This window comes from Wolffia australiana, chromosome 1 (genome assembly GCF_029677425.1).
Source record: "Wolffia australiana isolate 7733 chromosome 1, ASM2967742v1".
Taxonomy (NCBI): domain Eukaryota; kingdom Viridiplantae; phylum Streptophyta; class Magnoliopsida; order Alismatales; family Araceae; genus Wolffia; species Wolffia australiana.
The window spans coordinates 15,497,475-15,521,039 of NC_135835.1; the positions used below are offsets into that span (position 1 = coordinate 15,497,475).

Sequence of the window (23,565 nt, forward strand, 5' to 3'; positions counted from 1 at the left end):
AGCAATAACAAATGTAAAGATGGAAACCTTCGGGCAATTATGAACTATTCTTCAGGGGAAGCGATAATCAATCATGACATACTGGCATTATTGAAGCAACAGTTGGAAACAGTCTCAACTAAGAATGGAAAAATGGGCAGATGGACACAGCGGACAAGTCATCTTTGCACTGGGGTAACTGGTGGATTTAAAGCAATTTCAGGCCTTGGAGAATTGTAATCCTTGGCAACGGATACTGTAATACGAGCCGCGTCACCCTTCTGTCAGATTTGTAGTATTCATACAAACAGAATATATCTTGGGAAGGAAGAAACAAAATTTAAGCAGATTTCATCGGAGTTTTTTCCAACCTGGCGGATCTAGAACTTGAACAGATTCCGGCGCACCTTGGGCACCAGGCGGCACGTAAGCGAAACCCTCGTCGATTCTCTACGAAAGATATCATTTTTTTCGTCATCCGCCTGCAATTTCAGAGCTTCTTCTCTGTTTGTAACCTGCAAAAATTCATCAATTCTACTGTCATTATTTCCACCATCATCATTAAAATCATCCGCATCATCATCCCCCCCACCATGGGCACTAGCCCCATTATCATGAGAATAACCATTAATCATCATCATCGTCAGTGCACATCAGAGTTAGCACCACCATCATCATCACCGCCATCTCCATCATCATCATCATTACTAACAAAGATCACTATCAACAACACCATCATCATCAAACTACCGCTATCACCATAAGGACACTCATGCATTATCATTATCATCCTCATTACTCCCACCATCATGCACGAATCATCACGGCTGCCACCACAACCGTCATTATCCTTATCGTCATCAACATCATCATCCGCATGAAAAGCGGGTCAGAAGCGGTATACCTTGGCGAAGCTGTGCACGTCCGAGTCTTCAATCCCATGCAAGTAGTCTAGAAAACAGAAATAGAACAGAGAAATCATCAAAAACATTCGTTCAACCGCAAGGAGAATCCTCGTATCGGATCGAAGGGGAGCTCACCAGAGTACGCCTCGTCTTTGAAAATCAGCAAGCTGCGGGGCATCAGCAGTAGCGAAACTCGGTCCTCGAGAGTTAAACTCGAACACTGGGCCAGCCTTGAGTGAGGAGTGAAATCAACAACGGCAGCGCATCCAAGCGAAAGAATTGCCACCACGGGGAAATACGCCGGCCCGTCCTGGTGCGGCTGAACATCCGCCATCCGCAAGATCCAGATTAGGGTTTGGGCCAGTACGAAATCATCAGAAGAGAACGGAGTTGCAAGTACGAACCATGATTCCTTGATTCGGAAGGTATTCATTGACGAGGACGTGATTGATCGGCGAGGGAAAGAGCTCTGTTACCTCGCTAATTCTTCGCGTGATCCTCGACATCCATGGAGGCACTGAAAGAACCAAATCAACCCTCCGGCGAGGCAGCCCCAAATTTGTCCTAGCTTTCGTTCATCGGTTTGTTCACCAAGTTTCTTTCTCAAAGTCAAAAGCGGGGAAGATCGGCTTACATTCTTGGGGAAGCAAGCCCATTTCGTGCACTACGCCGCCTAGAGAGAGAGAGAGAATGGAGTTAGAGAGTGAGAGATTAGCAGCGGGATATAGTTCAGAGAGCTGATCAAAAGAGTGTAAGAGATTATGTGAGGAATTTACCCCAATTCTGCAACCTCCGGTTCTTCAGACATTTCCATTTAGACGACGGAACTTCATAAATCTGCGTAGAACAGGGAAAAAAGGAAGGAATGAGGAATCTAATCCAACGAAGAAGAAGATTCAGTCTAGGGCTTACGTGGCGGAGGAGCTGTTCTTCTTCATCGCCTGACACAAAGTCGGGAACGTAGATCAGCGTTCGCAGCGGCCTTCCAACGACGAAGTCCTCCATTTTCTCCTCCCTGTTCCTGAAGCGCAAAGAAAACACCCAACCCAGTAACACCACCCACCACCTACACTCTTCTACGTCAGAGGGTTGACCCACGCCAGACAGACAAAACAAAACCTAAAATATACGGCGTTGACAATGTTGACTTTCAGCCCTTGGAGAGATCTTAAACACGTGTATGAACACTTCCAGCGTCACTTTCTCATCTGCGTGAGAAAAGAAGGCGGCGGCGTTGACCCCGCCTGCGTTGACCCGAACGCCCCAAATCCCCCTGATACTGAGGAAAGATGGTCAACGTCAGAAGACTGAAAGATCTGAAAGAAAAAAACTGCCGGCAGATACAAACCTTGACCGCTAGAGGCGGCGATGGCGGCAAAACCACTGGGTCTCGTACTCATGGCCGCGAAACCGCCGCCGCCAGCAGCTGCAAATCCACCCCCACTGGTGGCAGCCGCAGCGAAACCGCGCCCGCTACCAGCAGCCGCGGCAAACCCGCCGCCACCGCCAGTGGCAGGAGCAGCGGCAGGTGCCATGCCGGTGGTTTGGCCCGCAAAGCCGAGCTGGCGGGACTGCCCAAACGAGCCGAGAACAGACCCGAGGGCCTGCTGCGCAGGCCTGATCTGAGCTGGCCGGCCAAACCCACTAGAGATACCGCCGCCGCCGCCGCCGAATCCGCCCGAAGTCAATGGCTGGCTCGGCTGGACGGGCTGGTTAACCGGGAGACTGAAGGACGCCGGTCTGAAGAGCTCGCCTTGGGGGGTTGCCAAGGAAAATGCAGGAGCTCCAGCCGAGGCACCGAATGGGTTGGGCCTGTTGGCTGATGAAGGTTGACCGAGCCCAAACCCACCAAAGGAAAGCATGGCGTTGACCTCGGGGGCTTCCTCTTCCATCTCATCCTCTTCTGTGATCGCAGTATCGGCTGCCTCTTTCTCTGATTGAAGAGGTTTGACGGGGACCAAGGTGGTCGGCTGAGGCTTGGGCACCACTTCTGCGGGCTTTGACTCTTGGGTCAGAGGCAGAACTTCAGGAGCCGTTGACTTTGGTGGAGATACAGCAGGCAAACTAAAAGTCGAGGGCTGCGGTGACGTCTGTGCAGCTGACGAAACAGCAGCAGAAGTTTCAGTGGGCGTTGACTTCTGGGTCATAGGCAAAACTTCAGCAGAAGTTGACTTTGGTGTAGCAGGCAAAGTAAAAATCGAGGCATGAGGCTTGGGCACAAGTTCAGTGGGCGTTGACTTCTGGGTCACAGGCAAAACTTCAGCAGAAGTTGACTTTGGTGTGGCAGGCAAAGTAAAAGTCGAGACCTGAGGCTTGGGGATTGACTCTGGCGTTTGTACAGGTGGCAAAAGAGAAGCAGATACCTCAGGCTTTGACTGCGGTGGAGATGGGGTTGGCAAAGTTACTGAAGTACCGGAAAAGAGGGAAATCTGGCTGGGACCTGATGACGAAGATCCAACGGTGGATAATCTCCCAAAAGTGGGGGCAGATGGAGACGCTGCGGGCAGCAAATTGCCAGAAAAGGATGCAACAGTGGCGGCTGTTCCCCAAGAAAGGAACTTGTTTGCCGCTGTCTTCGACGGGAAAATAGAAGACGAAGACGAAAAGGTCTTTTCCACTGGAGGAAAGGAGCTGTCTGGTGTAGTTGCTCGGTCCAAAAAATTTGGAGAAGGCCCACTCATCGTGCTGCCACTATCATTAAACTGTGATGCTTTGATAGATGTTGGAGTGACCTTCGGAGTGATTTGCGCAACAGTCGTCACGGCAGACTGTTTATCTAATGGGCGTTCTTGAAATGTTGAGGGTGAAACTATTACCGAGGACTCGACGCTGGCGGAGGAGGCTTGGGGAATATCCATTCTCCATTTGAAGGGGGAGCTTGGCTGGCGCTTGACGAAGGGAGAAGGGGTTTTTCTCTGATCATCTGGAAAAAAATTGAAACATGAAGTATAAGACAGATTATTCCAGGTAATCAGTTGACAAGAGGAAAGATCTTTACCCTTGCTAATTTCGTCCACTCTGGCCTGAAACCCGCTTGTAGTTAACTGCAAAGGGATCTGAGGGACTTGAAGGGTGGAGTCTTCGATTACAAAATTATTGCGTCCTTGCGGTGTCCTCTTCACTGTTGTTTTGGGGGGGTCAAACTTTGTCCAACTCTGCCACGTATGAGTGGTTTCAAGAAAGTATTCATCAGGTATAAATAAGGGTCGGGACGTGATTTGAGAAAGAAATAGGCAAAAAAAAATTTTAAAAAAGAAACTACGCATAATGGTGTCATTATTACCCTGTCCAATGAGTCCCTCCTCCTCCTCGTACTCTCTGGTTCCATGGACTTTGAGGCGCCCGCTGTGGTCCTGGTGAGGTCATTGACGTCTTTTCTCCGTTGGGGAGACTGAAAGGAGTCAGAATCATATTCCAAGCCAATAGATTCAAACAGCTCCTTTTTCACAGAATGCTGCTTGGAAGGAGGTGAGCTAATTTTCAGCAAACCCATGTGATTTGAGAGAGAAGTAGAAAGTTGCTCCGCCGCAGATATTTGCAAGTTTACAGTGTTGTAAAGACTGTGCACTGAGAAATTTTGCCTGAAGGAAATTGAAGAGAAGACGACTATAATGAGAAAATTAAAGAATTTGTTAATAAAAATATATCCTCATTCTTTGGGAGAAAGCATGGCGCCATTGATTTCGCAAACTGAAAGAACTAATAGGGAGACAAGTAGGCTAGAAAAGTATGAGATAGGGTCTAAGACGGGGAAAAAGGAAAGCTCTTGAGGATGGTGAGGGTACAGGAAGTGAGGAAGACAGCTAAGATAAAGGAAGAAAAACAACATAAGAGACAATACTTCAAAATACCAAAAGCCCCTTGTTAAATCCACTAAGGTTACTAGAAGAACTCAGGTTATTGGGCTTTAATGGGTCCAATTCAGTTAGATTCCTTTGAGAAATACTAGTATAATTAAGAGGCAAAAGCGCCGCATCATCTTGAATGACAACTTAGGTAAAGTAAATGTATTTACCTTGATGAGACGAATGTTTCTCGTGAAGCTCGCCGAACTTTAGGAGATGTACCGCTTTCGCCATGATTCTGAAGCTCGATTGTATTGAAATGTCTTTCCAATTCTATGAGCTCATTAACTAAAGCCTACAAGAGGTGAAGATGACCCACATTGAAAGCCTTTAAACAGAATGACAAAAAATATAGTGTAGTTTAACGATAGTTTAATACATGATTCAACTTGGAAATCCGCTGTTGCTTTATTTCAAATTCAGGACCCAACTTCTGAGAGTTCCATAAATCCCAATATCGACCGTTTGAGGCCTGCTTCACCAATTCTTCAATATAAACTTGTCTTGCGGTCACTAACCCAAAAAATATTAAAAAAAGAACGTTAGCTTCATGATAGAGACTTTACCACGGAATTCAGAAGCGAGTAATATGTCCAATATCCTGTAACAATTAAGGAAAAAGATTGTATTTTGCACAAGTTCTTTGGTCTCTCTCAGATGTTGAATGCGAATGCAATTCCACAGCACTCGTCTCTCTTGTCCTTGTCCTTTTCTATTGGTGATGATAATGGACAAGGAAAAAAGTGAAGAATAGTTATCACAAAAGTTTTATTGACTTAACGCTGTCAAGGTAACTTTGTCTTGCCGCTCTAAATATTGAAAATGATTTTCTTTAAAGAAATATTGACAATGATCATGTATAGAACAAGGTTCCTTGTCTCATTCTTTTTATTTATTATGTTGTTGTTCATATCACATAGATGGTTAGACTTTAAAGATCTCTTAAAGGCCAACAAGATACCTTGCATCCTTCTGTCTTGAAGTTGCTGGATATCCTTCAGTTGTTCTTCTACTTTCGCCTGAGATCACGAGAAAAAAATCTCATCAGCATGAAAAAGAAAGATGTAATGAAGATTTAGAGAAAGCTCATGACATAGAAAAGGTTGTCTTCCATGACAACAGGAATTTTCCTATTTCTGACGATAGACCTCTCCAGGGAAAACTAGGAGAGTGAGGAAGAGGACAAGAGAATCAAGAAAAAAACATAACACTATGTTTAATATCATGGGATACCTTGGCTTTTATATAGGCCAAGTTGCACATCAACATAGGCTAATAATAGCAGCCCATTAGCCTTATTAAGGAAATATAACAAAAAGAAAATATAACAATGTTTCGGTTGACACTTCCCCTCAAGCCGGTAGGTAGATATTTTTCATTCCCAACTTGGAATAAAGCCGATGAAATAAAATGCCTGGAATGTCCTTGGTGATTATGTCTGCAACTTGTTCAGCTGATGGAATGTGCTTCATCTGAATCACTTTAAAATGTATCTTCTCCCGGATGAAGTATATTACACATGTTTTTTCCTATCATGTTGGACTGGATTATGAGCTATATCAATAGCAGACTTGCTGTCACAATAAAGTACCGTAGGGAAACCTTGAGTTACTCCGAGATCCAGTAGAATACTCCTGATCCAAAGGATTTCACAAATCCATTTTGCCACCTATTGCTTCTTTCTGCGCAAGTAATCAGGCTGCCACCAAGAAACATACAATATCCAATTGTCAATAAACGATCCAGTACAGATCCGCCATAATCTGTATAAGTGTATACCTCCAGTATTAGTTTTTTCCCTTCTGGAATATACCAACCCATGTCCAGATGTCCCCTTCAGAATGGCAAGCACTTTGAATACTGCCCACATATGTGGCTCCCGTGGACAGTGCATGAACTGACTGAGTCCTACAGAAAATGCAATATCTGGTAGGGAATAATTATTAGAGGGTAATGTAACAATCTCCCAAGTGTCATTCATGATCAGAGTTCATTCATTTCCACATCCAAGGCTTGTTTCCAATTTGGGTCATTCATGGCTTCGTCCACTATCTTGGGAGCTGATATTGCATCAATACCGGCAATAAATGTTTGATATTCAGTGGAGAGATGTCAGTACCGTATGAAGTGTGACATAGGATATCTTAGAAATTGAGGACAACTCCTCTTCCCTTTCTTAAGGTAATTGGCTAGGTTGGATCGTCCTCAGGAGATAGGTGCTCTAGTTGAGCTGCATTTTGTGATAATGGCATTTCAATAGATTCATGTCTTTCCTCCATGTTCTCATCTGGTCTTTCAACAGATTCATCATTTTCATTCTGCTGTACTGACCTCGTACTCTACTCCTCAATCATTGGTAGTAGTAGGCAGGCAACTCTGTGTGAGTTTCTCCTGCTTTCTCAAACTGTCGGTTCTCTGGCGATGAAAACATAATAGGCAACTCAACTTCTCCTTCAACTTGAACTGGTTGTTCAGCTATACCATAGGGAGCTGAGAAATATTTTCTACTTCATTGAACGTTACATCTAGTGACACAAACATTTTATGGGATGGGGGTGATATCATTTATACCCCTTTTGAGTTGATATGTATCCACAAACACACATTTAAGGGCCTTCAGACTGAGCTTGTCGATTAGATTGTGTATATGGATGAAAACTGTGCAACCAAACATTCTAGGCTTCAATCAAGTTTCCAATTTGTGTAAATGGAGAAAATAATGCTTCATGAGATCTCTTGTACCCAAGCACCTTGGATGGTAAATGATTGATCTAATGGACAGCTGTCAGCAAAGCCTCTCCCAAAGATATTTAGGTACTTCCTGATGAATGAGCAGAACTCGAGTTGTCTCAACAACATATCCAATCTTCCTTTCCATTACACCATCCTGTTGTGTATAATGCATGACAACTCATGAATAATTCCGAGCAAGGTGTGTATAATGTTCCATCTCATCCCATGGTCCTGAATTTCACATATATAAGCCAGGATCGTGCTGTTGCCTTGATAAAGAAGTGTAACCTTGGTAACTAACTTATAACTGTGCCAATCATTGTTCGTCTTAAAGCAGCTTTTGCTTCTACTGAATAATCTGAAGATCATTAATCTACAACTTCTCCATAGACATCTTCAAATGCTCCAAGTCAGCAAAGGTCACAGCTAGGAGATGTAAGAGCCAAACAGCCCTCAACGGCTAACACGGCTCTGTGTAAGCATCTCCTGTTGCTTCTGCTTCCACTTCCGCACGTAAGTCAACCACAATAACACGCCAACACCAGTACAAGATAAAGAACAACGACCTTGACGCCAACACCAGTAGCAGCCAACACCACGACAACACGCCAACCTTGACATCAAACAAACAACCAACGCAGCGTCCGTTGAAGAATAGTGTGTGTGACAAGTGCCATCCCAGCAGAGGCAGCCTTATATGGCAGAGAAAATTCACCCCAAGCTTTCTTTGCTATGCTGACCTTCATACCATACAAAGACTGACACAAATTATTGATCGAGCGATCACTGCACAATCAGGACATGTCTTCACTGTAACACGTGTGCTCCAAGAACGCTCTGATACCAAGCCTTCCATGACGACAGGATTTCTCCTGTTTCTGATGATAGACTGCTCTAGAGAGCCTTAGGAGAGCGAGGAAGAGTCCAAGAGAATCAAGAAACAAAATAACTGCATGCTCTATTCTCACAGGACACCTAGGCTTCTACATAAGTCAAGTTATACATCGGCATAGGATAAGAAACCCATTAACCTTATAAAGTAAATAGACCAAGATGGAAAAATAACAATGTTTTGGCTAACAAAGGTGCTTCAAAAATTTCCGCATTAATAGAAAAAAAAACCCGTTGCATGACAATCAAAAGATTTGCAGGGGATCAAATGATCCAGGATTAAACAACAAAGCAAACAATGAACCCATGACTCAAATATTCAACCCCAACGAAAAAAATGTTCACTTGATCCCAATGGAGTATGCATAGTAATCTCAGACTATTAACTTGGTATCCATTATCACTCAAAAGGCCTGACCATTAACTTGGTAATCAGTTTTTGAAAATAAATGGTTAATGAATCAAGATCCGTATAAATTGTGGTGGAATGGGTTTGCAGCCACGTCAGACAAGACTCAACACCTCACAACTCGTCAAACCAATAGCTCCATGAAAAAACATAAGAGCAATAAGGCTAAACAGGAGTGTGAAAAAAGATAATATTTGCAATAGCTGGTGACGTTTATCACCTTGCATTTCCTTCTTTCAAAAAAAAAAATCACCTTGCATTTCCTTAATTTTTCTGATAGTTCGCCAATACCCTCCTCCAAAAATATCACCGAACTGCTGTGACTGGCAGTACATGCATCCCTGAAACCCCCCTCTCTTTCTATATCTTCCAACAGGTCGTCAAGCTCTTTAGTCATATCATCTACCTGTAAGCAAATGGAAATGAAACATAATTTCGCAGCTGGAGAAAAGTCTATGTATGCGCAGTCTTATGGTGAACAAAATCATTGAGCTGCGTGGATGGAACATATGACAGGACTGGCAGCCAAGTATTTGGGTTTCCAGGAGCTATATATGAACTTCTTAATCAAGAAATATAAGAAAAGATGAATCTGTTATGCAGTTCTCTAGTATAAACAAGAAACTGAAGACGAAAAAATATAAATTTTTTTCTACACCAGTGAATCTCAACATGGCAAAGCATAATTCGAAAACAACAGAATCCTGAGTACAGTTGAGCACAACATTCCCTTACCGGAATTATCATAATAGTAAAAAAAAAAGAATAATCATAATAGCAAATGCAATTACAACATGCTTTCATTAAAAAAAATCACAATATGATGAAAACTAATCCTTTTTTTACAGAAAAAACGGAATTATCACAAGCTATGAGATTGTAGTATGACACGTTTTACAACGAGGACAGGGGCAATGAAAACTCAAAAGTGAACTGCAAAAACAAGATTATGGAACGATATTTTTAAAATTATTTGGCAGGAACTCATTTCAAAAAATAAGAAGCTATATTAAAAATTTTACGACAACCTACAATTTTACAAAAAGAAGAAATATATGAGGTGATGCTAATCATACACTGTAAAACTGCTTTTGTGTCTTTCCTGCAGACTCTTTACTCCTAGGGACAGTGTAGGCCCGATGATCAATTCCATCCTGGGCATTTGAGATCTCGAATTTTCCAGGAATAAAACTTTCCTTTGCTGTATGGCTCCCAACATCTGGTCTTAATAGTTCTTTGGTTCTGTCAGAAGATAACGAAAGCCCAGATTCCTGTGGACGCTGAAACTCACTTGGAAAACCCAGGGCGGCACTTTTTTCCTGGGATTCGAGAGCTCCTTGGGAATTACCAAATGCAGATCCAGCTGATTTAAATATTGAAGATTTTATTGCACCGCTATCCAAAATGCCAGCTTTACCCACTGACTGTAATCTACTAGAGATATTAGGAAGGCTCTTCGACAGTGTTTGGACAATTTCTTTACTCTCTGAAACCACCTGGCTAATTCCAAATGTTGCAGATGTTTCAAATGTTCTGTCACCTTGCAAAGACGAAGCATCGTGTCCCTTCAGCGATAACTCAGGTGTAGAACTGACACCGTACTTGAATGACGATTTCGGGATCAAATCTAACTTTTCCATCACGCTGGTAGAAAATCTTGTTTCTTTCGGTGCAGAGGAAGAAGACAGAGCTCCGAAAGCAAGTGATTCTGGAACTGCGGGAGATAATAAAAGCAACCATGTCACATTAGAAAACCATAAAATTAATATTATGAGCGATCACACATAAAGCTACCAAAACAAGAAAAAAATCCCTCCAAGCAAAATAAAATTCAAAGCACCACTCTCTGCCAACCAAAGGTTTAATTACCAATGTTAAGGTCGGGTCCTTTGCGAATGTTTCCATTCAGTTTACCATCGGACGGCAAGTTCTGTTCAGCCTTAAAAACAATGTTAGATGGAACTGACTCGCCAGATGTCGGTAAAACTGAAGAATAATTGTCCTCGGCTAGCGACTTGGATTCTGGCATACTAACAGCAGTCTCAGATAACCTATAAATAAAATAAATGAGAACATTTCAAAGCCCCCAGGAACTGTGTTAAAAAAAATTCAACTATTTCAACACCACATGCAGTCCTTAATCATGTTACATCGATTTACAAAATAATGAATTATTCCGTTGAATATTTACCTAGCGACATGAAACAGAATGAGCTTCCCTTCACATGTAAGGCACAACAGGATACATCGCGGTGACAAAACTTTTTCTTCTAAATTAAAAACGAACTGAAGTTTCTCCTGTATGGACACTCTCTCGATATCCATTCCCACCAGAAGATTCTCATCATGATTTTCTGCAGAAACATATCCCCATCAGATCATTAAAAGTTACTCCACAGAATTTGTAAAATAATCCAAACACGGCTGGAGAAGAATATCATAAAAAAGAGCTACAAGAAGAATAGAAATTCATCTTTATTCCGTAACCATGTGTAATTTTCCACTTTTGCCCTCTGAAATCGACCAGCTAGATCTAATTCGCCCTCGTAAAAAGCATGGGAAAGGCAACATAACAGAATTAGAAATAATATCTTCTGCTTGATGTAAAATTATGTTTTTACAATAACTTTCAAGATTTAAAAGAAGAGAAAGAATTGTCTGTACCGTGCACTTCAACATATCTACCGCATATTTTTCACCAGAAGGCAGCAAATGACAAATGACAAATAAGACAAGTGATCGGATGAGTGATTACAAATAAGACATTAAGATAATGCAACCAGGCGCCTGTTTTATGCAGATTTCATAAATTACAAGTTAGTCCGGAGGTCAACACTTGAATAGGGGACAAGAACCAGCCACAGTGGATGAGCCTACAGACCATAAGCACCTAAAGTCCTCAAAAATAAAAAGGTTCATCAAGTTTTTGTGGTTTTCATTGAAACGTAGTTGAGCCAACTGGGTGTCATCTAAACCAAAGTCTATCAATATTAGCTGGGATGTTGTAACAGAAAGCCGTTCAAAGGAAACGTCATTGGGTAAACAAATAGTAGGTGTAGAAACCACTTACAACTAAACGGCCACTCTCAAGTTAAGGTCCACAAACATTGAGATAGATGATCGTATAACAGTGGATGATGTGGTGATCGGATGCCAGGGTGAAGAAGACAGGGATTCCGACTCACAGATTCAAAAAGTAGCAGATGGATCGGGATACTGGCGGGAGCAGAGCTAGGAAGGGGTTGATCCGGTACTTCCATGAAATGCATATCATGGAATGTGCCAGGGCTCCGAGACGAGCGGAGAAGAGGTATAGTGGGGAGATACCTACGTGAATGGGGAGCAAATGTGGTGTACTTGCAGGAGACCATGTTGGAAAAGTGTGAGGCGCGGGATTGGAGAATTGCAGGTGGAGATTTCCTCACTGGACTCTTGCCTGTGAACGCGGTAGGAAGATCCGGAGGACTGATGGTGGCCTGGAATGAGGCACTGTTTTCTAAAGAAGACAGTTGGAAGGGACTTTTCACGGCAGCAGTACAATTGAAGGGAGAAGGGATAGTTTTCAGATGGTGGTCATATCAGTCTATGGGCCGGTGAACCCGGTTCTTAGAGTATCCCTCTGGGGGGAGCTGGCAGAGGTGGTGTCAAAATATCAAGGATTACCACTACTGTTTGGGGGTGATTTTGATGTGATGTTGGAGGCGGAAGACAGGCCTAATGGAGGGGGAGGACGTGACCTAGGATCTGAAGAATTCTGGGCTCTTATTGCAGATGCATCACAGATATGGGGCCAGGGGATTGCACATACACATGGAGGAGCTCGGCGAGCCCTACAACTCTCTCGCGGCTGGATCGATTTCTATGCTTGGTGGAGCTCCTTGAAAAATTCCCGCTGGCAGATGTGAGCTCGCTTCCTCGACCGTTGTCAGACCACATTCCGATAATTTGGCATTCGCAAGAGAGAACCTCGCGATCCACATATTTTAAAATGGACAGGTCTTGGCTTCTAGAGGAGGGCTTCAAGGAGGAGATAACAAGATGGTGGACTGAAGTTCTACAACAGGTGTATGCCACAATAAACTTGTCCAACAAAATTGGAGCCCTACGCAACCATCTCTTGGAATTGAGAAAACATATAAGAGAGGTGAAAAAGAAGGCGAGTCGAAGCTCTTGCCAAAGTCAGGGTTTTGGATGAACTAGAAGATGTTTGAGTTTTAACACGAGCGGAATCAAGAGAGCGCCATAAACATAGAGAGATAATAGCCGATGAGGATAAGAAAGTGGAGATGGATTGGAGACAGAGGTCGAGACAACTGTGGCTGAAGGAGGGAGATGCCAACACAAGATTCTATCATCCCGTAGCAAATGGGAGGAGGCGAACAAATCAGATATTAAGGGTGCAAGCAGGAAACGAAGAGTACGTTGGTGCCCGAGCTGTGGGCAGAGGACGGACAGATCACTTTAGGAGCTTCTCAAGACAAGGGGCTAGACACCAATGGCGGTGGAGCGGAAGAGGAGCAACTAGACTAAATGCGACATAACAGAGAGATCTGGTGCGCCCTTTCTCAAAAACAGAAGTCGTAGCCGCAATCAAGGGACTAAATGGGGAAGGAGCCCCGGGGCCTGATGGCCTCCCAGTCTTCTTTTATAATGTCTTTTGGGAGACAATCAAGGCAGAGGTAATGGCTACGGTGGAAGAATTTCGACAAGGAAACTTTGGGTTGGAAAAAATCAACCATGCTTATTTGGTTCCCCTCCCAAAATGTCAAGGAGCTACTAGAGTGGGAGATTTTTGACCTATAACGCCATCCAATTCCATATATCGTATCATAGGCAAGGTCTTGGCCAATCGGCTCAGAGAAGTGATTGGCGACTTGGTAGGTCCTTTTCAATCTGCCTTTATTCCTGGGAGACAACTGATTGATGGTGCAGTCATTGCATCAGAAATCTTGACCGCATGGAAAAAATTGAAAGTTAGAGGGTTCATGTGGAAAGTGGATTTTGCAAAGGCATACGACTGCCTTGACTGGGAATTCTTATGGGCCTCTCTAAGGCGTCATGGTTTTCCAGCCGAATGGGTAGGTTGGATGAATGTATTACATCCCATTCTTTCGCAGTGCTGGTGAATGGACGCCCCAAAAGAGGTTGGATTCAACCGCAACGAGGGGTTAGACAAGGATGCCCTCTAGCCCCGCTACTTTTTGTCTTGGCCGTGGATGCCCTTTCCATAAGCACAATGGAGGCTTGCTCCAATGGTCTGCTAAACGGTTTTCGGACCCCAAGTTTCCCGGCAGGTATTCCTCTTCTAAAATATGCAGACAATACCACCTTTTTCATAGAAGGTGCTGAGGAGGAGGCCACAAACCTATCCATCCTACTTGACCTTTTCGCAGACTGTTCGGGACTACACATTCACCGTGCCAAATCAGCCTTTGTCAGGTTTGGATTATCACAAGAGGAAGCTCTCTGTTCTAGTGCCTTGGGGACACCTAGGGGTACACTTCCCATGAAATATCTGGGTCTCCCATTGACAGGGGGTCGTATCAAATCTATAGACTGGCATCCAGTAGTGGAGAAGATAGAGCGGAAGTTGGAGGGATAACAAAGCAGAGTGTTATCGAGGGGAGGACGATTGGTGCTTCTACACCACGTGCTGTCAGCAATACCTATTTTCTATCTCTCAGCGTTGAAACTACCAGTGGGGACCAAGAAGCATCTAGAAAGAATGATGAGAAAATTTCTACGGAAAAATTCAAGATCGAAGGGAGGGGGATATAGTGGGATAAAGTGTACAGATCAGTTCGCTTGGGGGGACTAGGAGTTCTTAAATTGCAAGATCTCAACCTAGCATTACTGACCAAGTGGGTATACAGACTTATGGGACAGAATACATCGACGGCTACACTAGTTTTGAAAGACATGTATGGATTGAGTTTGAAGTGGGAAGTTTGTGGATATCCAGTCAGAGCAGCCTCTGCATTCTGGCAAGGGTTGAGATATGTGTTTCCTCAAGTCCGTGATTTCTTCGAAGCCAAGCTATGAGATGGCACGTCATTCCGGTTTTGGCTAGACGCATGTCTCCCTATGGGCACATTGAAGACAAAATTCCCACACTTGTATGCCCTTGCAAGGACCACCCATACCACAGTGAGCGAGTGTTGGGATGGCACATGGACCCCATGCCTAGGCGACACCTTATCCGACCAAAGACAGGAAGACTATTCAAGGTTGCAGCAAACACTAATCCACCTACACCCGCGAGGAGGTGATACAAACCCGACATATCTAGTAGGGTTCGCCCAACCGATATTCGTCCGTCATCCGGTATCGGACAACCAATATCCGAGATCCTGGAAAAAATGGGACGGTGCCAGATATCGGATATCGGACGATATCAGTCTCTGAGGGGTAGCCGGATATCGGTACCAGATACCGTAGCTAGAGAAACGCGACGGATACTGGATGCCGGATATCGGTTTTCCATATCCGGATATCGGAACCATTCTCCGGATATCGGTACTGGTATCGACTGAAAAAATTAAGCTATCAATCTCATTCAATGGTTTATTTAAATCTCAGGACTTACGTTTTAATATGTTATCAAACTCGATTAATATATATAGTGTAATATTTTTATTTTCTTCCATATGGGATAACAGGATTCGCAGTTTACATTAAAATTCGAATCCTGTTATCCCATATGGAAGATATATAAAATCGTGTGCTGTATATATATTACACAAGGTATATATATTAAATGAAATAATATTATATTGATAGATTTTCTTTATATTATAATCAGCTTATATATAATATATATTTATGATATTAATACTTCGTCTAATAAATACAGCCCGAAATTTCTTTTATCTTCCATATGGGATAAAGTATTCAGAGTTTGTTAAACTCAAAATCCTGCTGTTATCCCATACGGAAGAAAAAAAAAGTTCGACTTGTATATATTACAGGTGCCAATAAACAAATTAAAAAGCTCTAAATACCCTCTACCGCTAGTTGATTCGCCTAATTGCTCTTTAATAATGAAATATATTTTTATAAAATATATCGTTGTTGGATATCGAAAACCGATATCCACACCCGATATCCGATATCGTCAACCTCCCCCCTGAGACAGAGACGGATCCCGACATCAAGACGGATATCGGCACTGTAGCAACCGATATCCGATACCGACATCCGATATCCGGATGTCGAAAAAAATGGATACCGGAAATTGCCTTTCCGGTATCCGACACAGCATCCGTCCTGATACTGGCATCTGGTACCGGTATCGGGACGGGCAAACATTAGTATCTAGGTTTCTTCCTTCATTTAGCCCAAAAGGGCATTTAGGTCATTTGGACCTTTTGTTATCTCTTTAAATAGAACAGCCCTCCCTTGAGGATGGCAGCCAAGAAGTATAACAAGAATGTGTTTGGCTCCCTCCGGCGACGTCCATTCCGCCCAACCCCTCTCGTAGGCGACGTCCACTCCGCCTGCCCCACCTGCCGTAGTCCATCCCGGCACGCCGACGACCATCCCGGCGCCTTCTCCCTCCCTTCTCGTCTTCTCACCAATACGAACCAGCAGGTTCGTATCAGGAGGGACACATGATGGGTGGAAGTGATAGGCACATCCTTTTCTGTTCGACATGCTCATGCAAAGCTTAGCCGCGGACAGGCAGGGGAGGAACCGAGGATCCTTTACGCGTGTTGCACCATATGGAGACAAAAGTTTTCCCTTAAGGCGAAAATATTATGTTGGCTGCTCCTCCTACGAAGAATAGTGACGAAGGTTTTCCGGAGGAAATGGCTCCCAGAAGCTTCGGCACTGTGTGCTATGTGTACAAATGGTGACGAGGATTGCGCTCACCTCTTTTTTTATTGTTACTTTGCCCGAACGGTATGGACCTGTGAGCCACTCAAGGGGGGTGGATATCTCATCAGAGGTAGCGTTTTGGGAGTCAATACAACATGGAACACCGAGGGGCCGAGAGGGACAGGTTCGGCCCTTTGCAGTGCTATGGGCACTATGGCTGCACAGGAACGAAGTCATCTTCAACAAACGGGAACATTAACGGATGCGGTGATACAAGCAGCTGCGGGTTTTACGGTTGCATGGTGTAAAATCCCAAGACCAAGGCCCTGGCCGGCCTTTTAGGCCCTTCATGTACTTATCGTTTATATTTTTATCTCACTGGGAAGGTCACCGACTTTGTGTGATCTCCCTATCCTTATTTCAAAAAAAAAAGGTCCATAAATAACAGAAATAAATTGTATTTATTAGAAACTTACATCAAAAGGCAAAAAGAAGAAAAGGATACACAAGAAAACTCCATCAACAAAAAACAGGGCATCAGATAGGGCATTAGTTAACTGCAAAATTATAAAAGTATATTAATACCTTGAAGTTCAATACGAGGAATAAATTTATCTTGTTCAAATTCAAGACAAATGGGCATTTTTACGTCATCACCAGACCATGCCATGAGCACGACATGGTCATCTGTATTCTTCCTGTTCGCAATGAAAGCTAGGTCCCTGGAGGCAGAAATAGAGGAAAAGGTTCAATTTTTCACGTTGTCTAAAGGAAACGAATTAGAGAATCCAGTAGAGGCAACACGAACTAGCAGAAAAAATAGGGGCCCCAGGATGTGAGATAAATAACCAATAGTTACAGATCCTTTAAACAACTAGCTCAACCAGAACATTTTTCCAGGCTCATTTCAATGGAATAACAACCATGATGAGAGGAAGTTTCTACGGATTAGTTCATCAGCACACTGGCAAAAGCCAGCTAAATTATGTCATGAAACTCACCAATTTAACTAGTCAATTATTTCAATAAAAAAACTAATTTCACTAGTCAAATGAAGAAATCTTCAGGAAGGCAAAAACGGGATATAACTCGCAAAATTTGTACTAAATTTGTAGTCTTGGCCTGGGAAATAAACCCTACGACGCAGCAAGAATGAAGAGTAGACACCTTCAGGAACCTTTTTCTTGTGTTTGTGGGATAAGGGAGTTTTAAGATTCAAGCGCCTACCACTGTGCTAAAACCTATAGCCGATAGCATGGGCGCTACTTTTCCTTTGAAGCAGAGTGTTATTCCTCTACAAGGAGTATTATCAACATGCATATGCATACAAGGAAAAAAAGAAAAGACAAAATAATACCAGTTCTCCAAATAATTCATCAGTAAATAAGGTCCGCTGCCATATGGTACTATGTCATCGACAATCCCATGGAATAGGTCACTGAAATAAACGACCGTCGCGCTGGAGGAAGTCTACAAACATATGTCAAACAAGTTGAAAGTGAAAAAGAAAGAAACACTGAAGCCATAGGTATCTGAAAAGAAATGTTTGTGAGAAAATCAACCCATGAATGCCACTGATATCACCAACAATACTGTAGTAGTTTGCAGTTGAGCTTTTTACAGGGTTCATCAACGAAGTGAACTAACTACATGGAAATAAAAACCCACGAAGGTACGGTTACTCTGCATCATCAGTACCACCCAGGTAAGTTTACTCTTTCACTTGATAGTGCAAATAATGTGCAAATTTCCCGAATCAACTTCACTATGTGAGGATATCAGGAATTTTAGCTGTGCCTAGGAATTGTTTGCCAACAAATTTCCCGAATCACCTGAGTTGATACATAGTTTCTGTACATGCAAAACAGATGCCAACTCTCATCCCTCCTTGAAATGCCCAAAGACTTTGACTGAGCTGCTTCCCTGTTAGTGTGGGCCTCATAGGATACTGGTACTATTCCCATCTCCCCAGCTTAACTAGGACTAGTTAAGCCATATCAGCCCAATAGAGGCATTTTAGTCATTTTCCAATTCGCTTGTACTCACTTTAAAAAGAGCAACCCACTATTGAGGAGGGCAGACAAGGAAGTATAACCAAGCTGGTTCATCTCTGTCTCCTCCGTCGAAGTCCATCCACCCGTTATTTTCTCTCAGGTGACATTCACTCCTTCGGGCCTCCTTGTAGGTGACGTCCATCCCCCTTGCCTCTCCTCTTGCCAAAGTCCACCCAGCATTCCCTGGCCATATCCTGACGACCATTCTGGTCGTCTTCGCCCTCCCTTACCGTCCTCTGCCCATTAGGAACCAGCCAGTTCCTAACAGATACAAGTATCCTTCTTCAGCCTCCCTTAAGAAACCAGTTTCATGATTTTTCTGGGTTGAGAAACTTTATCGAATGAGCAAGAGATCCAATATTAACTAAAAAATACCAGGGAAAAAAGGCCCATAAACCAAATATGGACTTTTTTTAAGAATCTAAAGATGGACATTTTTTTTTGAAAGAAAAAGATGGACATTTAAATGGCATATTACTACGAAGGAGGATATTTAGGTCACAAGGAGGAAACATGAAAGATTTGAGAGGATGGCAGGAAGGACTTACTCTCAAGAAGTTGCTCGGACTTCCACTGGAACCAGAAGTTGCAGAACCTCTGTTTCATTATCCATGTTTTCTATTTCTTACCAGGACCCAACATATACGTTTTTTTAGAGCCAGACGAATAATAAGGCATATTAATAACGTTCGATTCTGAGGAAACAGCAAGTCATGGAGGGTGTAGGCAATTCTTCGACCTTATTTAATCATACAAGTGCTAAACTATGGTAATTTTGATAATAAATTTGACTAACGCATTTCATAGGCCAACGCTGTGAAAATTGCATAGCTGTAAATACTTTTTTAAGTAGAAAACTGCAGATATGATTCAATGATGCATGAAGAGCACTGAAGGAACAGTAAAAGCTTCAACAGATGCCACAATGACTAACCTCATCAAATCCAGGCGGATTTGTGGTGATCACTTGGACCAAGTAATCTATCTCTTCATTGTCATCATTGACTTGAACACAACCAATAACAATGCTATCATTCCCAGCCCACTTTACAGAATCCACTGCCATATTTTGAAAGAAAAAGATGAGCTTCGGAATAATTATAAAAATTAACTATCTAACGACATGTTAACAGGAAAAAAATCAATAGATTTAAACAAGAAATAATGGTTATGGGATTAAATATTTCTGATATGCATAAGCAGGACTTAAGCCGGAAAATCACAAAAAGCTCCCTCTCCGTCATTTTAGAGGTATTCTACACTTGCTTTCGCACATGGGAGCAAACACAGTTCATGTCTGTTTCCAATGATCAAGGCAGGCAACCTATTCAAAATGAGTTCTATTCAATAATTTTCAGCAGTACATGTTTTTCCGCATTATTTCTGGCACGTATGTCACATAATGCGAAATCATGAGAATCTTTATTTCTATTAACTCGAAAGCCACTAATTGAAAAAAGGAAGTGAAAGAGTCTAAGTTATAAAAAACATGTCCAAAGCACCAACTGATTTCTTTCAACTCTCTTTGAACGGAAGATGGGGATTCTCTGAAAATAGAATTGATGGTAAGCTGATTGAGGCGAATAACAATTACATCACAGCCTAAACAAAAAATAAAAATGGCTACTGATAGAGTAAAACAGTGCCAAACAAGATAACCTTTTACAGTGATATTCGAGTCAGAATCCCCAAACCAAGAATGGAATGAAAGAGACGTGCTAAGCTTCTCTTCAAACCCAGAAGACAAGATGCTCAAGATGCTATTTTTAATGACGGCAAGGGAACTGCCTTTCATACTCCAGTCAGCTGCATGAGAGATAAGTTGACTTAAGGAATAGGAAAAATGCGTACTCCGTAGGAAAGATTAAAGGACTCGTATTATTTGCCAAAAATCTTTACTAAGACTCTAGATTGTCATGCACACTCAACGAACTGTTTAAAATATTTCTAACCTTTGAAATATGCACAGTGTAGCATTAGTACTCGTAGAAGTAATTTTTAAAAAGAAACAAGTAAAAACATGATAAAAATATTTTGGATGCGAAACTGATCACAAGAAAGGGGAAAAAATAAAAATAAACTGCACCCATGATATCACGATCACATGATGCTCATGTCTTGACAATATCTTTGCGCTTTATTTCCAATAATTGCATAAGAGGACACGTGAATTTCTTTTTTGAAGAAAAGAGGGAAGGTGAAATGGAGACTGATGTTAGAGTTACAAAACACCATTCAGCTTCATTTTATGGATAAATAAGCGTAAGAGGAGCAAGAAGTTCATCAGTACGCACCCTTCTCACTGACACCTACATGTGTATTAACGTAGTTTTTGGATGATGTTGGAAGGTGATCTCAGCTTTTCAGTTCTTTACCAAATGTTGGACCTTAAACAATGTCCAATATTGGGATAGAAATTAGAATCGTACCTACTATAAAGCACTCTCATTTTTATAGTAATAAAGAACTTGAAAACACATGATCTCATTAAGTTACAAAAACCTTGAAGTTTGAAAAATATTAGAAAAGAGCGTCGTTGAGAATAAAATAGTGTTATCCAAATATTTATTGAAGGAAAAGGAAAAAGATGAAAACTGTTATCCTCGAGAGGCTAACATCTGAAAGCATAAAAAGTTAAGGTATTCAATCAAACCAGCTTCAACACCCTCCATAATGACTTTTAAATCATCCTTCATCTCGCCGCCGTATAATGTTCCACGATCTGACAGCAGAATAAAAGAATTTTTGCCGTCTTTCCGCCATGCAAAATCTTTGATGTTGCCGGACCCCCCGATAGAGCAGACAAAAGCCACATCTTGCTCCTTCAAACCCCAAGCAAGCGGAAGAAATGGTGGAAATCAGATCCGTATTTCGTAGGAGAAGAGCTGAAGAACATATATTTTCTTCTAACTGTGAATTTGTACTAAGAAACTTCATACCTTCTGCAGCAGCGAAGATACTGAATAAAATTGAACCTCCTGACCAACGACGGCGGCGAGAGTGGTCGAATCCGATGAGACGGCCAAAATATGAACATCACCGATCCGCGCATCGAGGATACTTTTCTCCTGAACGCACAGAGACGCGGCATCCTCTTCATTTCTGCTCCCTTCCTCGATTTCTTTGAGTGCTTTCGCCAATCCAATGGCGTCAACGGTCTTCACCACGATAAAACCTACGAAATCGAGCATGAATACACAAACCGTTAAAAAGCATCCAACTATATTCAGCGCGTTTTGCCACAAGGAACGATATTCAGAACGTTTTAGGACGATTACCTCCATCAATGACGAGGAAAAACGCTCCGTGCTTCTCCGAAACCGCCAGCGGACGTCCTGGAAGCTTAGATAGCTCGAATTTCGAATTTTCGCGCTTCAGAGGGACTGACGAGCCAATTCTTGCGAAAATGAAATCCGACGTTCCATCGCGGTCGCCTTCGATGTGCTCCTCCTGATCGATGCGATTGCGAGACATCACTGAAGAAACGAAGATCGATTCTCCTTCGCGGAGTTGGAAGCAGCGGCGATGGCGTTGCCGGCGAGGGAGAAGAGTGAAAGGAGAGCGGGCGGGAGAGAGTTTACAAAAAGCAAAAATAAGCAGTGGCCCAAATTTTTACTCTGTGACAGTTGACGATGACGAGTCCATATCGTCCACCTCGGTTCACCGGCTTTGGGCTTCAGTGACGGAAGTCTCGTTTTTGATGACGGATGACGTAAAATGGATGACGATATTTCCATTATCCGTCAGAGTTGACCATAGACGTTTCCACACGGTTGTCGTCCCGTCTCATGTCCCATTTCTGGGCCGTCCCAAACCGTCCTGTCCAAAACCGTCCCGTCAGAAACCATCATGTTGGGAAACGGGTGCATCCCTGGCATCCCGATTCCGTAGGGCATCTGGAAATGAAGACAATAGAATTTTTTTATTGGCAAAAAATACGGTGCCGGATAATAAATTTATGGAAGTTTTAAATTTTGGTTAAAAACCATAGAATGAAATCGTACAGTTCTTTCAGCCGGCAAAATTTTGTCTCGTCCAACATCCTCAGGAAAACAGGTGATGGATCATCATTCGTCCTCCGATGTAACCTGGGCGGTCCAGGCTGGACCAGGTTATATTTCTTATATCAGATAAACATATAATTGTTTCATTTAAATTAAACAAAGAGGGGGGAAAACCATGTATATCTCCATTTGGAAATCAATTTTACAGCATTGGAGAGCAATTTGGATAGCTTTATTGGTCACTTGGGTTAGAGGGAATTTCTGCGATAGTGTCAGAGTCAAACTGAATGTTACATAATATTGAGGAATAACACAAACTTGATATTTATTTAATTTCCTTAAATGAAACAGTATCTATCTCAAACAAGCATGCGGTATTGATGTCAATTGTCCATCTCAAAAAGGATTCCTCTCAAGTAACTACATTAATTGGTGTGAACAATGTCTATATAATTTAATGGTAAGCAAGGTGATTTCCGATCAGCTCCTGTTTAGAAGATTTAAGTTCATATTTCTGGATACTATCCTGAAGGAGTTATACTAAAATTCAATAGTAGCTTTTGGGTCATCTTTAGAGTGAGGTAGAAAAGCATATCAGGCATGAAAATCATGGTATATGTATATATTAATTCAAGGAGGAAGCAATTTACTCTTAGTGGTGTGATTTGTTAGGTGACAACTAAATATTAATGATCTACATCTGTGAACTTAGTAAATGTGACTAGCCATGGTTGATCCCATAACGACAGGTAACTTCAATTAGTGATTAGGATTAGGTATGAAGAAGGGATGTGAGATGGATACCTAGAGAGTAAAGATTATGATGGTGATGTAAAGAGAAAATATATTATTGGTAAATCAGAGGTGAGGAGATGAGTTTGGAGAATGAGATAATATGATATCAAGTGCTAAATGACTTACCCTAGA

At 42.4% G+C, this 23,565-nt stretch overlaps 2 protein-coding genes across 2 annotated transcripts; both read right to left on the reverse strand.

Annotated features, from left to right (window-relative positions):
* Positions 1 to 186: 186 nt before the first annotated feature.
* LOC144708340 (oxidoreductase) lies at positions 187 to 2,144 on the reverse strand. Its single transcript, XM_078581596.1, has 8 exons — positions 2,004 to 2,144; positions 1,797 to 1,905; positions 1,661 to 1,721; positions 1,519 to 1,557; positions 1,289 to 1,401; positions 1,020 to 1,203; positions 884 to 930; positions 187 to 494 (listed from the first exon to the last, which is right to left on the reverse strand). Exons 2-8 carry the CDS (start codon positions 1,887 to 1,889, stop codon positions 360 to 362), a joined length of 672 nt encoding a protein of 223 aa, XP_078437722.1. The 5' UTR covers positions 1,890 to 1,905; positions 2,004 to 2,144; the 3' UTR covers positions 187 to 359.
* Positions 1,991 to 22,220, reverse strand: LNO1 (Nuclear pore complex protein). Its single transcript, XM_078581562.1, has 18 exons — positions 21,913 to 22,220; positions 21,574 to 21,809; positions 21,288 to 21,456; positions 20,294 to 20,440; positions 19,569 to 19,693; positions 17,938 to 18,050; positions 17,166 to 17,302; positions 10,954 to 11,116; positions 10,632 to 10,813; positions 9,839 to 10,476; positions 9,016 to 9,168; positions 5,691 to 5,748; positions 5,109 to 5,242; positions 4,900 to 5,024; positions 4,168 to 4,465; positions 3,883 to 4,039; positions 2,233 to 3,807; positions 1,991 to 2,163 (listed from the first exon to the last, which is right to left on the reverse strand). Exons 1-18 carry the CDS (start codon positions 22,106 to 22,108, stop codon positions 2,081 to 2,083), a joined length of 4,689 nt encoding a protein of 1,562 aa, XP_078437688.1. The 5' UTR covers positions 22,109 to 22,220; the 3' UTR covers positions 1,991 to 2,080.
* Positions 22,221 to 23,565: the final 1,345 nt, after the last annotated feature.